This window comes from Sphaerodactylus townsendi, linkage group LG07 (genome assembly GCF_021028975.2).
Source record: "Sphaerodactylus townsendi isolate TG3544 linkage group LG07, MPM_Stown_v2.3, whole genome shotgun sequence".
NCBI lineage: Eukaryota > Metazoa > Chordata > Lepidosauria > Squamata > Sphaerodactylidae > Sphaerodactylus > Sphaerodactylus townsendi.
The window spans coordinates 94,739,211-94,756,625 of NC_059431.1; the positions used below are offsets into that span (position 1 = coordinate 94,739,211).

The 17,415-nt window shown below is 45.2% G+C and overlaps 1 protein-coding gene across 2 annotated transcripts in view; it reads right to left on the reverse strand.

Annotated features, from left to right (window-relative positions):
- Positions 1–17,415, reverse strand: part of CLSTN3 (calsyntenin 3) — a 41,152-nt gene that overhangs the window by 18,817 nt on the left and 4,920 nt on the right. For both annotated transcript variants that reach the window (XM_048503235.1, XM_048503234.1), the window contains exons 2-5: positions 15,183–15,305; positions 6,264–6,459; positions 4,819–5,027; positions 847–996 (exon numbers count right to left, since the gene is read on the reverse strand). In XM_048503235.1, the coding sequence (XP_048359192.1) occupies positions 847–996; positions 4,819–5,027; positions 6,264–6,459; positions 15,183–15,305 (678 nt within the window). The remainder of the gene's footprint in view (positions 1–846; positions 997–4,818; positions 5,028–6,263; positions 6,460–15,182; positions 15,306–17,415) is intronic.

Consider the following 17,415-nt stretch of genomic DNA (forward strand, 5'->3'; position numbering starts at 1 on the left):
ATAAACAAAGAAAAAAATTATCTGTCCTCAGGAGCTTACAACTGAAGTATGAATGTATTAGGAACTGCAATCTTTAGTCAATTAAGTGGGCTGATTTAGCATTTTATCCATTAAAAAGGTGCCCTTTCTGACTCTAGCAATGGACATTTTAGCACTATTAATTGTTTAATACAAAAATATATGCAAGTATGCAGCCGGTGCCATCTTTGAAGAGATGTCACATGGGTAAAGTACTCAGATGTTATCCATCTGTTGTAACACCTTTGTGCATCACTTAAAAATCAAGGGATAAGCCCTCATTTTTAATTTGATACAAGAGGGCCCCAGAATTCTTGCAAAGGGGAAGTCCTATCCCTCAAATCGTAGACCCATGCCATGGGGAACAACAGTGTTTTGGAGCTTCTCTGGCCCCAGAGTAGCTCCCGGCATCTGCTGTAGCCAGGGCCAGAAGGGATCCCTTCAGCAGCACCCACCCCATCTCTCATGAAAGGGGACAAGGCCATTGATTGGTGAAGCCTGCGGCCACAACATGTAAAAGCTGCTCTTTTTAAATCAAGGGGAATTGAAACAGCCCATGTATTTTTAAAAAACGTTCAGATTTTTCTGCAAACCAGGGGAGTATCCTGTGATTCCAATCCATGGATATAAGTATCTGCAGGAGGAGGGGGAGGGGGGGTGTCAAATGTTGCTATAACACAGATTTAAGTTGATACATGCAAGGCCAGGAAATAAGTCTTCACACAAAGAAGAGAGGAAGATTAAAAGGGCGAAGGACTAGAATAATACACCTATGGAATCATGGAATGAAAGCAAGAGAGAGAAGCACATGGAAAGGGGGTCACCTACCCTGCCAACTGGGCTTGCAGGTGGGCTTCACCTGAATCTCCACTTCAGCATCGTCAAAGGCCCGCTTCTTGCCACAATCGTAGGCCGTCACTGTGAACTTATAGAGGCGTTCTCCACTGTACTGTAATTTCTCTGTGTTTTCAATGTTCCCTGGTAGGAAACAGAAAGATCATACAGTGAGGACCAAGGCAAAAGTTAACACCAGAAGTTCTATGATGGGCATTCTCAAGCATTTAGTTTCTTTCTGTTTAGTGAAAGACCCACTTTGGGGACCATGTTGTAGGAAGACTGAGATTAACTTGTTCAATTTAAAAAAGGAGGCAAGGAGAACAGTGTAAACTTTGGGTTTCTGCTGGAGAGAAAGATGGGATAGAAACGATGTAAATAAATCCTGGAGAACATTGTGGCGGGCTACCTTCAGGAGGCCCTTAGGAGCACAATTTGGTCTTTCCCTCAACCACGCTACTCTGTGTTATAGATTACCAATGTGGGCCTGGAATTTTTCCAGAATTACTTGTTGACTACAGAAATGCATGGAGGAAATGACAGCCCCAAAAAGCACACTCTATGGGATACTACAGTGTCAGGGAGAAACAGAAGTTACATCAGATCCAGGCTGAGTTCCTTCCTTCCACAAACTCCACCCTGCCCAGGCACCCGCCTCAAATCTCTAGAAATTTCCTGACCAACTATCTAGCTGAGGAGAGCAGTTCGGTTTCTGGCCTTGCACCACTACGTTTGCTCTTCTGAATCCACCTGTGTTATGACGGGTCTCTCTTTAGCTTGTGCAGTCTGCCCCTTTCCCTCACATGCATACGTACTTGGTATGGTCAGTTCCTCCTCCTGTCAATCAAAGTCCCTTTTCACACACACACCCAAATGTCCCAGCTCCCTCCCATCATAGTTGAGTAAAATTCCAGACAAGTGGAAAGTGCCCCACCAATCCTTCTTTCTTGGGCAACATAAGGACCCAAACTGCAGGAACAGAGTCCAGTAATGGGTGGTTTATGAGGACCAATGAGTGGGGCTGAAGTGAACGATGGGGCTTACAGGTTTCATTACATGCTCTTTTAACTTGCCTGCATAATTCCAACAATGGCAAATTGGGTAATACCTCTCTTCCCCCACAGCTATGGCATAAGGACAAGCTGAGAACCAACTGGCATTGAATGTCAACACTCCATCTGTTTCTACCCTTTTCTACTCAGTGCCTCAGGAGCTACCTGTGGCTCTTCTGAGCACTCTTCCTCAAAATGGCACCCACCCCATCTCTCATGAAAGGGGACAAGGCCATTGATTGGTGAAGCCTGTAGTAGGCAGATGGTTCATGGCTTGAAGCAGCTGCCACTGGAGAGACTGGAAGGCAGATAAGCTTGGGAGCCCCTCTGAACTGTGGGCCTTTTGCCAGGGATGGAAATAAATAATTTGTCCTTTCCAATAACACCCCCCAAAACCTTCTCCACAGCCTGGGCACACTCATCCCAGCACCCGAGTGATTGCCGGAAGAACCACAAGATGGCCATGGAGAGAGGGAGGTTTTAACTCTCCTTTTTCCAAAACCAGGGTGCTCTCCCTCAGCTACCTTGACTATTTCACTGTCTCACCAGACTTGCTGTACCTCATGCTGAAGACAGAAGTGGAAAGCAGAAAGGGAAGTCTTTCCATTCACTCCAGAGACTCAAGGGCTAGCCACTGTTCAACAGTGATGGGGACAGGCAACCCTGCAAGCTCAGAAATAATCTGGTAATATAAAAAGTTGTAGTTATATCCTGAATATTAACAATTATATTTTACCTCATAGTATGAATGTGTTTGGTGGGGTGGCACATGAGACACACAGTAGTCATGTGGCTTGGTTGGTTGATGGCAATTGTGAAAATGGCTCTCTGCAAATTGCAGAGTGAATATCACTGCTTTAAGCTGCGATTTAAATATTATGTGGTTCTCATATTCGTAGGGTCTCTGCTTGTGTTTCTGCAGTGAGGAGAACATGTAACCATAAACATCCAGGGGCCCTGATCAGCCACATGTCAATCACATGTTGTGATGCGTTACCTTCCCTCCAGCCATGTCACACTTGCTGTAGAATAACACAAACAATTCAGCACAAAGTGTGACAGTGCACCAATGGCAGCTTCACACTTTATTGTTTAATCAGTGTATGCCTCAATTGTGTGTGTGTGTTTTAAAAGTATGATAAATGGGTTGACAACTCACCCAGTGTGGTAGGCCAAGCCTAATGTGTTCTGGGATTTTTGTGCCCTTAGAGATCCCAGCAATTTTTCATTCTTGATTCTCGAGCATGTGAGAATCCTGAGAATTTGGTTTGTTTGTTGCGGGGTTTTTAATAATCTGTTTTGACACACTACACTCTGCCTGAGTCAGGACTGTCTCCACAGTTTGATAAAGGTGTGAACTATCTCAGCAATACCTGGGACTCCTCAGCCACTACATGTGTTAAATAGACAGAAGAAGTAGAAGAGGAGGAGGAGGAGGAGTTTGGATTTATACCCCCCTTTCTCTCCTGTAAAGAGGCTCAAAGGGGCTTACAAACTCTTTTCCCTTCCTCTTCCCACAATAGACACCTTGTGAGGTAGGTGGGATTGAGAGAGTTTGGAAGAACTGTGACTAGCCCAAGGTCACCCAGCAGGAATGTAGGAGTGCGGAAGCAAATCTGGTTCAGCGGATAAGATTCCGCTACTCAGGTGGAGTAGGGCATCAAACCTGGTTCTCCAAATTAGTGTCCACCTGCTCTTAACACTACACCATGCTGACTCTCAAGTGTGCAAAACTAGCTAGAGAGATTTATAGTGGCAACTCCCAAGAATGCAAAACTAGCTAGGGAGATTCCCAGTGGCAACTGCTATGAGACTACGACTTTTTAAAATAACTACTTTGTTCTTCTTAAATCTTACACACCCTTGTCCCTGTATTTATAGTGATCAATATAAATACCTGACTAGTGGGGATCCACTGATGTGCATCTGAAGCCCATGGAACTTGATGCAGAAATAAATGCTAGTTTTTAAGGTGGACCAAGACTCCTGTTTATTAAGGGCCTCACTTTGCTGCCCTATACACGCTCAGTCTGGCAACCCAGTTTGTATTGAAATATTTGTGCATCCACATAGAGGCATTGTAACCACTTGCCAACTAGCACTGAGAAATGCAATAACACTTGAGATATCCCTGAACAGTCTCCTGGCCCTTTTTGCTGGTTTTAACTGAAAAACAGAATTGGAAGGGGCAATCTGGAATAGACAGGAAGTTAGGGACTGTGTATCACTACTTAACCCCTTCCCCTCCTTACCATTCCACTCAGAAATCACCCCACTAAGCTTGTTTTCTCAGCCATGTAGGAAAAAAATATGGAGTCCTTAAATCAATTCCTTTGTAGGAGAAAAAACAAGCTTGAGAACAGCCATTTTGAGGACAAATTGTGGTGTATTGGGGGGGGGGGGTATTCATTCATTTATTTCATTTATACCCCCAGCTTTCTCCCCAATGGAAACTGACCCAAAGCAATTCACTTTGTTCTCCTCTCGTCCATTTTATCCTCACAACATCCTTGTAAGTTAGGTCAGGACAAGAGTGTTTGACTGACCCAGAATCATCCTGCAAGCTTCCTTGGCAGAATTGGCATTCGAATCTGGGTCTACCAGATCATCACCCAGAAAGCTTCCATGGCAAAATGAGGATTTGAATCTGAGTCTCCCAGACTGAAGTCCAGCACTCTAACCACTACCCCACACTGGCTTGAGAGCTATGCCTTGCTTATTGGTCCTCCAGAACCACAGGCAGCTCCCCCAAAGCTTCTTTCCAGTTTCTTTTTAAAAAGCAGAGTTCAAGCTGCCCCTAGTTTGGCCCTAAGAATTATATCAGTTTCATAATTCATAACTCTTTATGCTCCTCAGTGCTACCTTCCAATTTCTGAGACATTTCTGGTAGTCAAAGGTCACTTTCTATCCTCACCGTCATTGTCGATCAGAAAGGGGACATTGGGAGTCAGGATCTCATAGTAGCAGATCTGGCTGTACTGAGGAGAGCAGTCGCCGTCAATGGCTTCCACACGTAGAATGCGGTCATAGAGCTTCCCTTCTGTGACTGCCACACGATACAGCTTCTCCACAAAAACAGGAGCAAACTCATTGACGTCATTCACTCGAACATGCACTGTGGCCCTGGCAAAGGGGAAAAGAGCAGTGAACAGATGATCCACAATATCTAGAGAAGAGGCCTGTCTGGAGGGTCACACATCCTGGTCCCCAATCCTGCAAATGTAATGACTGTCTGGGGCTACTCAGAGGTGGCAGCCCTGTGTATTCTCAGAGGCATTCTATATAAACATGTTTCATGGCTTGGCTCTTAAACAGATTCCAGGGCTGAGTTGTAGCACCTCTGACTGAGTCCAGCACCTACACTTATGGAAAATCTCAAACTATACTTCAGAGTGGGTTCATAATTTCCCCAGGTTTGTATTTCCCTACAAATCCATCCCCCACTCCACAAAAAAAATGGGAAGGGGAAAGAGATCTTCCACGTCTGCCAATAGCTTCTTGGGCAATGCCCACCGAGTCAGATGATAAGACAGCATACACACATGTCGAAATCCCCCAGAACCTGGCCAGAGCTGGTATAAAGCACTGCTCAAAAGAATGAGATTTGACCATTCACATCTCACTTGGCCATACCCAAAGACTTGTTGGAGTTATTTATCTGCACTATCTTGGCCATAAGATAGTACTCTGGTATTAGTTAGTAAGGGCAAAACTACACACTACAAAGGAATTATACCACTCTCCCAATCCCATGTCCCCCTTTTGTGAACAAAGGGGTTCTCGCCCCCCCCCCCCAACATCTAGGACAGGCCTTTTCAGGGAAGAACCAATGGTTACATAAGGAGGTTAAGTCCCCATAGATCATCTCTTTTCTTGAATTTGCAAATTTGGTAATAATGTACAACCTAATGTGAAATTTAATTTCAAGATATGCAAAACATCTGAAGGATTTAAAAAAATGCTATCATTACTATTATCTTAGTTGTAAGCCACAATGAGTAGGTCTTTGGAGAGGCTGCATACATTTTTTCCCAAGTATAATCATTTTCATCATCAATAATAACAACCACAAAACAACAATAACAATACTACACTGTCCACTTTAACTTTATCTACCAAGTAAGAAAAGACTGGCACCTCTAAGTAGTAGCTACATTAAAAGCATACACAGTAAAGGAAAATTATGTATTTTAAAAAACAGCAAACTGTGATCCAATGTGCTGGACTATCTATTTCCTGAATGTTTATGTGTGGCTCAGTTCAGGCCTCTGTCCCACACAGTATTGCCCTAAAGAGTTAGGGTTCAAAATCTTATGAGGAAATACCAAGAATACCAAGCCTATGACACGTCAGTCTTACTTGTGGGATTTTTTGGTATTTGCGCCGTCTGGTCCTTCACCACAGTCATAGGCCTGGATGGTGAATGTGTGCTCCTTATGGGCCTCACAGTCCACTGGTTCTTTAGCCCGAATCAGTCCTTCACCTGTGGCTTTGTCCAAGATCACTGCTTCAAAGGGGACCCCAGCCCCATGGATCCGGAATCCACAGATCTCCCCTGTGTTATAAAAGGGTTAAAGGTTTTAACCAATTAATGTTTGTTCATAGGCTATGGGTTGGGGGTGGAAAATTCCAACCGCAAGATGAAAGCATATGATAAAAAGTGAATAGACCAAAACAAGTGTCTGAGAGTTATAACGAAAGTCACAAGGCTGTGTAGACATAAACCGCAAGCAGTAGAAATAAACTGCAAGCAAAGAGCAGGGGGGTTGCATAAAAGAGGCATGTATAATTAGCTAATGCATATTAACTGTTATGTTCCAGTATGAATAAGAGGCGTTGATAATGATCATGGGAATGTATGTAAGTGGGGAAGAGGTTTGCTATATGTGGGGTAGGGGGCGTCTTTGTATGTAATAGGCGTTCTGGAAAGTTGTACCTTCTGATTTCCTTGACAAATGGAAAGAGGGAGTGGGGCCATTGTGTCACGGGAGATAAGGGAAATATAAACTACTGTAATCTCTATGCTGCTTCAGGTAGAACAGGAAACACCACCTGCTCTGCTTCCCTTATTAATAAAGCTGCTTGAATTCTGACCACTGGGTTCGATTATTTGGTTCTCCTGAACCTGATAGGGCAGTGGTGGCGAATCTTTGGCACTCCAGATGTTATATAAGCATTTCCATTACAGCCAATTGGCCATGCTGGCAGGGGCTGATGGGAATTGTGGTCCATAACATCTGGAGTGCCAAAGGTTCGCCACCACGGTGATAGGGTAGGTTGCAGAAAGTCTCTTGAGAGCCTGCTAGAGCAGGTGACTGAGAGTATTTATAACACCTGGTACCCCAGAAAAAGGAAGCACAAGGTGGAGGGAAAAAGGAATGTGAAGAAAAGACCCGTGTAGGAGAACACCACTTTTGCTGTTGGCCACCCACCATCGACTCTTCCTCCCTTATGCCAGAGGTAGCCTTACAAAGTCTAAGTAGGGGCCATATAGGCAGAAAATGTTGAGCACTATGAAGGTCAGCAGAATGAAAGATCCAAGCCAGAATTAACTGGGAAGATCTCCTGCACAAGTCCCAGTGAAACAGGTGAGAGAGTTTTGCAAAGGTCCTGTCAATCTGACAGTGATGTAGCTAGGGTGGGTTTGGGGGGGACTTGGCACCAGGTGCCACTCCCAATGGTAATGTGGAGGGCGCATTGCACACCACTGTAACCGCACCGCTTCCCTGAACTCCCTGCTGAGTTTGGGGAAGGGTGCAGTTGGTCACAACCAGTAGGGCTGGCCCTACCCCCAAGCTCCATGTGGAGCTGGGAGAAGGGTCAGCCGGGCTCCCTCCCCAAACTCTACATGATGTTTGGGAGCAGGGAGGGCTGTTCGATGCTGGCTTCAGATGGCCTGGGTCCAGCTTTAAACTACGGGCTCACTCAGACCAAGATCAAATTGAGCCTCTGAGCTCAAAGGCTCTAGTTTTATACTGTTGGCTAGAGTCAGGTGGCTAAAGTCAAACTTTAAACTGCAATCAGGAGTTCGGGAAGGGGCGCAGCTGAGAGGTGAGGCACAGCAAGGGGGGCAGTGTCCAGGTGCTGTTTTCCTCAGCTATGCCCCTGGAAACTGAACAAGATTTATACAGGAAGATCTTGCTGGATTGGGATCCATGTTAATGAGGAGGAGTATAAGATTCCTGTGAATTTTCCACCCAAGGCACCAAGTATTTTTAGCCAGTAAGCATACCAAGTTCCCTTTTACAGTGGAAGACTTCCTGCCCTCTGCCTCCCACTACTTGAGAGGGCAGTGAGGAGGGAAATGGGTTGGTGCAACTTCGCATCCAGGAAATAACTAGAAGTGGCATCATCATGTTGGCATGGCACTCTAGAATTCACCAAAATATTTATTCTGCGGTGTCACACTGACACAGTGACATCAATTCCAGTTAGAGGGTTAGGACTCTCAGCAATCCCTCCCCCTGGTCCTGATGGTGCTTTAATGGCCAACAGGGGGGACTGGGGGAGCATAAACGTTGTGGTAGCATACCATGCCACTTTCAGTGAAAACCTGGAAATGGTGTCACATCGTTGTGAGGTCCCGACATCAGGATGTCACTTCCACTTTCTCACCAGAATTGACACTGTGGACCAGTTCAATGCCAGCACACCTGTTCTAGCTCCCCAATACCTCTCAGGGGTGCCACCTGGCATTCTTACTTCCAGTAGGGTATTCATGTCTCTGCTGGTGCTCCAGCAGCCATCAGGAGAAAGAAAATATATATATATATTAATTCCCATTGTCATTTGTGGGTTTTTCTGGAAGCAACATCACATCATCACTATCAGCCATCCTCCCATGTTTCTGCCATACAGTCTCAGCAACCCTAAATTTTGGTTATTGCTAGGTGTGACATCTCACCATTTGTGCAAAATCATTCCCCACCCCCTACATCCCTTCCACCTACTTTGGCCAGGCCAGCCTCTCATGAACAGCCTCTAGTTTTCTACCTCACATAAAATGGTTACCACAGGAAAGCCAATTGAAACTGCACCCATGAGGTGACTGCTTCATATATCCTCACATAGATCAACCATCAACACAGGATTCCCCTCAACAGCATTTATTTTTTAAAAATCCTGTTAGCAGTTCACAGTGGTATTTAGTAAAGCCACAGCAATAGGTGGGGCCTGGAGTTCTTATGGAATTACAATGATTTTCACACTACAGAGATCAGTTCCCTCAAAGAAAATGGCTGCTTTGAAGGGTGGACTTTATGACATCATACCCTGCTGAGGTCCCTCATATCCCCAACCTTCACCCTTCTCAGGCTCTACCCCTGAAATCTCCAGGAAATTCCCAATATAGAGTTGGCTAGACTAGGACTGATTTTGCCACAGATTGTCACGTATGAAGAGGAAGAATGACCCCAAGGGTCACTAATGCCTCTATCTGCAGTTCCTAAGGAGATTTCCTTGCCCATGGCTTCAGATGCCTTCTCACAAATGCCTTCCAATTTGGGATCTGGCCTTCACCACCATGCTAGTCCCAGAGGCAGCAGGAGTCATGATGAACTTGCCAGAGTGATTGTCTTACAGCCAGGATGTGAACCCATAACCCAGATCAGCGCTGGCGCTACCACACTCAGTTATCAGAAAGGGAAAAAAACACAGTCCCCGTGGGTTATTCTAGGGTCAAATTACACGTTTCACTGGAGAGCCATTATTGCATCAGGAAAACAGTACGAGGGAGTGCTAAATCTCCCTTGCCCAAGGCTATAGTTTCAGTCTGAATTAGCCCCATTTGAAAAACCACACTGAGAAATCCTGCTACAGCAAATCATACCCAGACACTGGTTCTGTGTCTAGTAGGGATGCCAAACTCCACATGGGGCCTTGAGATCTCTAGAAATTACAATTGATCCCCAGAATGAAGGGACTGGTTCCCCCAGAGTCAGCAGCCCTAATCTCTGGCCCATCAGTGTGCTGACTTGGGATTTCCACTGCATCCTCTGCTACAGCGGCCTGCAGACCATAGTCGAGAGCAGTGTTGCCCAACCTGTGGGTTGTGAAGCCTCGGAAAGTGGGCCACAGGCCAGCACTCCCTAATGGCTGGTCTTGCCCATTACAGCCTCTTTCTTTCCTCACTAGTTTCTCACATTTTCATCCCTCCCTCTAGTAAGATAGTAGTTGTTGAAAGGAGCGGAAGGGAGGTTGGAGTGTAAATGGAAGTTGTTCAGCAGACCAAGGAAAAGCTAGAGGCTATTAAGAGGGCTGTGGATGCATGAACTGTGTCTCAGGGGTACTCCTTCAGCACCTCCACCTCTTGCCCAGTCCCTTGCAGTGCCTCAGCGCCCTTCACCTGCTACGGGAGATATGCTGAGCCAAGTTCCTCCCTTCCACCCTCTTCACTTCCATCTGCTATCTTTGCATACCTCCTTAACCCAGTGCCCTCAAACACCCCTCCTCAAACTCCAGCTCTGTCCCAGCTGGAAGAAGAAAAAGAGTTGAACTCCCACTTGCTTGCACCTCTTTGTGTGATGTTTGTTGGCTTCTCAGAAATATCTGGTCGGGCACTACAAAAAATGGATGGGAACCAAGGTCATAGTTTGCCAAAGGCAGCGAAAAACCTGGATGGGTCAGCATGCATAGTAAATCTGGACTTGTGGGTCAACATACCCAAAAGGTTGGGGACCACTGCTTTAGAGACAAATGTAGCCCAGAACAGAACCAAGCACAACTCTTTTTAAAAAATCTCTGATCTAAGGTATGTTGTAGGGGTCGATGGAATGCTGGACAAGGAGGAGGAGGAGGAGAGTTGGATTTATACCCCCCCCCCTTTCTCTCCTGCAAAGAGACTCAAAAGGGCTTACAAACTCCTTTCCCTTCCCCCCTCACAACAAACACCCTGTGAGGTAGGTGGGGCTGAGAGTGCTCAGAAGAACTGTGACTAGGCCAAGGTCACTCAGCTGGCGTGTGTGGGAATGCACAGGCTAGACTGAATTCCCCAGATAAGCCTCCACAGCTCAGGCAGCAGAGCGGGGAATCAAACCCGGTTCCTCCAGATTAGAGTACACCTGCTCTTAACCACTACGCCACTGCTGCTCCTGTGTATATTTATTACTTCATGTGAGACTCTGCGAGTGCATGTGTTGTTTCCAAATGAAGGGCTCACAACAACCAGTGTAGAAACTTTAAATCTGCCTGTCAATTATCAGTAATGTTAAATAGTCCATTTTCAGTTTTGTCAACAGGTGTTTGTACACTGGCTTTTTATTGAGCTCTCGCTCTGCACTTTGACAAGAAAAAGAAAAAGAAAGAACGGGTTTTATACCTTGCTTTTTCTCTACCTCTAATGAGTCTCAAAGCAGTTTACAGTTGCCTTTCCTTCCTCTCCCCAAAACAGACCCCTTGTGAGGTAGGTGGGGCTGAGAGAGTTCTGAAAGAACTGTGACTAGCCCAAGGCCCCCCCCCCCAGCAGGGTTGATGTGGAGGAGCGGGGAAACAAACATGGTTCACCAGATTAGAGTCCGCAGCTCCTAACCACTACCCCTAGCTCTATTGGGCATCTATCCCACAGGCATTTCCCCCCACAGAGGCAGCAGGAAACCTTGGCAGAGCCATTCCCAAACTACACAGTGGAGGGAGTAATTACATAAGATCCGGGGGACACATGGCCAGTTCTCTCAACTTCTTTGCGTTTACTTAGAAGCCATGTGGCAGAAATGGCGCATGTACCCTTGTGCTATCTCCTCAGTAGAAATTAGTCTCATCTCCACGGAGGGAGAAAGGGACCCCTTACCCTCTTGCAACATACTTCCCAGCAGGATTGGGCCCCCATGGCATTTTCCAAAGTTAAAAAGCAATCTCAAAAAAGGGCACTGCTCCATGAATGCAAATCGTCATTTATTTATCTATTGATTTACTTCATTTATTGTCCACCTTTCTTGTTGCGTCTCAAGGCAGATTAGAGTGATAAAAATAGTGTCATAAAGGCCATACACACAAGGAACAACGCAGTAAAAGCTCACTATGCAATTAATGAATACCGAAATAAAAATACCGAAATAAAAAGAAACAGTATAATACGTCTCATAAACTGGATTTCACAAATGGAGAACAACGATCCAATAAACTGGATTTTGCAATTAGAGAACAGTGAAATAAAACATGGTACAATATATCCAGTAAACACTATAGGATAAAAGGGGGAAGAAAGGAAAGCTGCCTAAAATTTTCACAGGCAATTAAAATTAGGATCCTATTACCCTTTATGGAAAGTGCCCCTTCCTTCAGAACCGGTTTTCCACATCACTGTTCCTTTTATAAAAAATACTCTCCTGAACACACTGGTTTCTTTCCTCCAGCTTATTGGTCTGATTTAGTACAGGGCAAATTTATGTGTTCATGTGAGCAACTAAATCAGGGGTATCAAACATGTAGCCAGGGGAGGCCAAATCCCTTGAGGGGGTTTATTCAGCCCAAGAGCCAGCTGAGGCATCTGCTCCTTGCTCCAGATCTGGTCTGGCAAACTGGATTTACCATGCTAGATTGAGAATGTGTGTGTGTAGGGGGGGGTGTCTTGGCTGATATAGGCCCGATAAGCCCTCACAAGGCAGACACTCCAGCCCACTGTGGGCTCACCAGTTCAGCCCCCGCCCCATCCTGTGATGTTCTGGGGTCAGCCAAGGCAACCCCCCTCCCCAGGGTCAGCTGGACCAAGTCACATTTATGTTATATCCAGCCCTCATAACAAATAAGTTCAACATCCCTAGTCTAAATTCTCCTTGAGGGGCGGGGGGGAGGTGAAATTCTAGATTCAGATTTGAACACTGACTTTAGATAAAAACTTGCTCATTGATGCAGAAAAACAATCAAATGTACTGATGTTGTGGTCATTTTTCCAGATAATTAACAGTGCAACTCTAAGGAGAGTTATTCCAGACTATCCCCATTCATTTCAATGGGCTTACACTGGAGTAACTCTCTTTAGGATTGCACTATAATCTGGAAGCAGAGTCTGAATTTTCTTGATTTTATTGTTAGTGGTTTTAATTTTTGTGAGTTTACATTAATTTATATCTGAATGTTTACATGGTTCTGTAAACATTGGAAACTGCCCCGAGTCAATATTGGGAGGGGCAATATATAAACCTAATAAAATAAAATAAACAGAAATTATTCAGTCGGATTTAAGTTTCTGCTGTGGAACATGGAATACGAAGAAGGTATTTTGATACTGGTCACAAGTAAGCCTGCAGAAGTGTATGACTAAGGTCAGCCCACAAACATCTTTGCTCTGAGAGATAATAGGGAAGTCAGATCTCAAGACAAGGACTGTGCAAGATGGCAAAATTCCCTAAATTTTAGACGAAGAGCTCAAGCTCAAGGCCACTGCTTGTCAGAGCACAGCCTGGAGGTGAATTTTTTAAAAAGAGATTACAAGCTTTCCCTCCTTTCCATGCAGAATTACTACCCTCTTTCCTGAGTGTCTTCATAAACAGATTATGCTTGTAGCAACATTCACCTCACGCGGTCACCCTCAACCCAGCCCCCACAAACTAAAACTAGAAGGACACTGCATAAGAAAAAGGTGATTTAAATTTTAGAATGGGGAAAGAAAGCTAGGAATGGTATCCGCAGAAAAATTACTTGCCCTCTGGCATCTGGCTCCTCACCCTCAGGTTTAACTCTTTTCTCTGAAGACCTAGAGAAAGAGACTGGACGTGGCAACTTTAGCTCTAACTCTGGGCCGAAACAAATTCTGGACTACATGTATAAGGAGGCCTGGCCCCTCCAAGACGTTCCAGGCCCCTCCCAGGGATATCTAGATTTCATTGGAAGTAAGGGCACAATCTAGTAACTTGCAGATTCCTTTCCTCGCCATCTCATGGACACTGTTCTATGCATGGGTTCTTTTCTGTCAAACACCCTCCCCCTCTCTCTCAGACACAGAACTATTAATGCGCATTGCTTGTATAGGGTATGGATGGAATCGTCCATGGATATCCATGGGGGCAAAGAGGGGCTCTTGTCCCCCAATCCTAAATTTATTGTTCTGCATCAGGTAATCTGCAGTTATAATTAATAGACTTTGTATTTCTCCCCCCCCCCCCCAAAAAAAATAATTGTTTATGTGGACACCCTGATGATCATTCTGTCAATCTCTGGCCCTTATATTAGTACAGAAAATGAAATACTGGCAGTATTTCTACCCAGTTGCTAAAGAACAAGCCAGCCCTGCCTTCCACTTCCAGTGTCCTCAGTAATGAGTGCAGGATTAAGATGACTGACAAGCATGCAGATTCTTTGTGTGCATGCTTTTAAACAATGTTATTAAAATTGAATTTTACTTCAGTAGACTTAAAGAGTGCGTTAACTGTGCGATCTTAAGTGCATACACTAAGAATTAAGTCCCACTGAGTTGGGTGGGAAGAACTTCCTTAATAAGCAGACATACAATTACAGCCCAAATAATTTCAAATTAAAGGCTATTTGGATTTAGGATATGACTGTTTCCCATTGAGTCATTGTATTATATAGTGTGGTGGTCTCTAATCTGCAGAGTTGGGTTTGACTACCCACGCCTCCACATGAGCAGACTCTTCGTTGGTGAACTGGATTTGTTTCCCTCTCCTCAACCTGAAGCCTACTGCGTGACCTTGGGCCAGTCACAGTTCTTCAGAGCTCTCTCAGCCCCGCCTACCTCACAAACTGTCTGTTGTGAAGAGAGGAAGGGAAGGAATTTGTAAGCCACTTTGAGACTCTTTACAGGAGAGAAAGGATGGGGTATAAATCCAAACTCTTCTTCTCCTTCTTCTCTCAGCCCCATCTACTTCGCAAGGTGTCTGTTGTGGGGAGAGGAAGAGGAGTTTCTAACCTGATTCGAGACTCTTTACAGGACAGAAAGGCGAGGGCATAAATCCAAACTCTTCTTCTTCTTCTATTTTCCTCACTATTGATCATCCCAGCCTGAACTATATCTGCCTACAGGAATAGGTTTGAAGCAAGCAGAGGTGGTAGTGGGTTGCCAACCTGGGTTGGGAAATTCCTGGAGGTTTTGGGGGTGGAGCCTGGGGAGGGCAGATCTTGGGAAAAGAAAGGACCTCATTATAATGCCATAATATTCACTCTTCAAAGCAGCCATTTTCTCCAGAGGAAGTGATCTTTGTGGCCTGGAGATCAGTGGCAATTCCAGGAAATCTCCAGGCCCCACCTAGGGGCTTGGTAGCCATGACCCCATATCTCTTCTCTTTCCCCGGCCTCTTTGCTGCCTCCACTTACTCACCCACATACCTGCATAGCGCAACGGAGCATCCTTATCCAGAGCAAAGAGGGGTGGGTTCAGCAGGACGGTGTTGTCATTCTCCATGACGATGCCCTGATACTCTGCTTCAATCCAGGGCTTGTGCTTGTTGGCTAAGAGGATACAGAGTGCAAAAAGGTTGTGGGAAGACAAGAATAGGATCGGTCACATCTTGGATCCAGCAACACAAGAATGGAAAGATACAAACGGTTAAGCACGATTCCACATAATACAAGTGCTGAGGCAACAAAAAGCTCTTCCAAATATCTTTTAAACAGGCTAGAATGGGGCAATGGAAAGCACAGCTGGTAGTTTGAATGATTTTAATTTGTGTTTGTAAACCTTTTTTGAAAGAAATACCTTGATTGCAAAGACGAGATAGTAGGGGTACAATTGCTTTCACCATAAGGCAAGCAGGGGGTGAGGACTAATTTTAGCAAAGGCACTTGTGAATGCTGAAATCTTCCAAGGGATCAAACCCATTGGCTGGCTGGTATTCAAAAGATCCTTCCCCACAAAACCTCCTTCTCCCTTGCCTCAGATACCTGATCACTATTTCTATCTTTCACCCTGGCTGCTGACTGCTACCCAAAGCCCCCAAGACAAACACTCTTCTGGGCCTCAGTCAGATACCCTGAAACACTGCATATAAAAACAGACCACACCACTGGTCCTTGGCTTCTCACTGTAGCCAAGATCCCCAGAATTTTTTATTCGTAGTTATTCCCCAAGGGTTTGTGTCTCACAAGAACACACAAAACACTGCTGGGAGGGGGGAGTTTTGAATAAGACTGCAATTCTATATACATAGATCTGATAGCATTCAGTGGGGCTCATGGATATCCTTACTTTAATCTCTCTGTATACCTACACACATAGAAATGCTTTTTTACTGATAAAAAGTGCCAATAGTTGTATATAAGGTGGCACTGATTTCCACCAGTTCCCCCCTCAGGTCTTGGCAGAGCTCTGCCTCCAGGTGCTGGTATCCAGTACCAGTGAGAGCCGCCACAGAAAAGCCTAATGTGCTTATATGTGTGCACATACAAAGTCCCTCAGAACATTTTACACTGAACCATCGAAAAAAGGCATCATTTCAGTAACATATAAATCACCACAAAGCCCAACCAATGTCCTACATTTTAAGATCCCAGGTATTCTGGCAGGTGAGGATTTAAGTACTCTGGAGTTTTCAGCCCTGCACTTAAAAATAAATGCTTAAGAGATGCAGAGGAGAAATCTGGAGAGCGCTCCGGAGAGCAAAATCTGTTTGTTTTGACACAAAAGGAAGATTGGAAACCAAACGCCTGATGGCTCCACACAGCAGAACAGCCTTGGCAGGTAAGCGGGGCACTCAAGATGCATGAATTTCCTCTCACATAAGCAAACAAAGACAGGCCCCTGTCACAAACAGCTTGCCCCCTAAAAGCCTAAAAATACTCTGCACTATCATTGCCCTTATGCTCTCCCCACCCACCCACCCCACTCACTGCCTGACTCCTGCTGAACAGATATAACCTGGGAATTTCGTGCTCAGAATTTAATTTGTGGTTGTGCAGGGGCCCCATGTGGATCAGGACTGCAGTGAGCACAGGATAGGGAGAAGGGAATTAAGTCTTCCTGCTGTGTCATTTTCCAACGTTTCCAGGGAACCATCCCAGTTTACTGATTGGCTTCATGTAAATTTCTCCAATGGGACACATAGGGGCTCCCAAGGGCTATTTCAGGCCAGGAACATGGTTCAGGGGAAAGACTCGAGTCCCCATATCCTGCCCGCTGTAGTACGGACCCAAATCGGGCTCCTTCACACCTGGAAATTAAGTTCCAAGCTCAGAACTGCCAATACACATCCACTGAATAGGACAAGGAGGGGAATGAGACAGAAGCCGGAGGACCACAAGGACATGTCATGTATAGTTTAGCCCCAAATCCTGATAGCGGAAGAGAATGCAAAGGGAATGGAGGAAGATGTAACAGTAAAATGGGCATGAATAAAAAGGGATCTCATGACATTTTAAACAGAACAGAACTTCATTCCAGCACAAACTTCCATGGACTAGAGCCCCACTGGAAAACATAAAGTGGAACAATATTTTGTTTGCCCACATAGTACCACAGACTCATATATTTTTGTTGCAAGACATTAATATGGCTACTCCTCTAGAATTGTGAGAAGCCTGTGAGTGCCCACAGTGAAATCTTCAGGGTTTGTTTGGGCTGGGG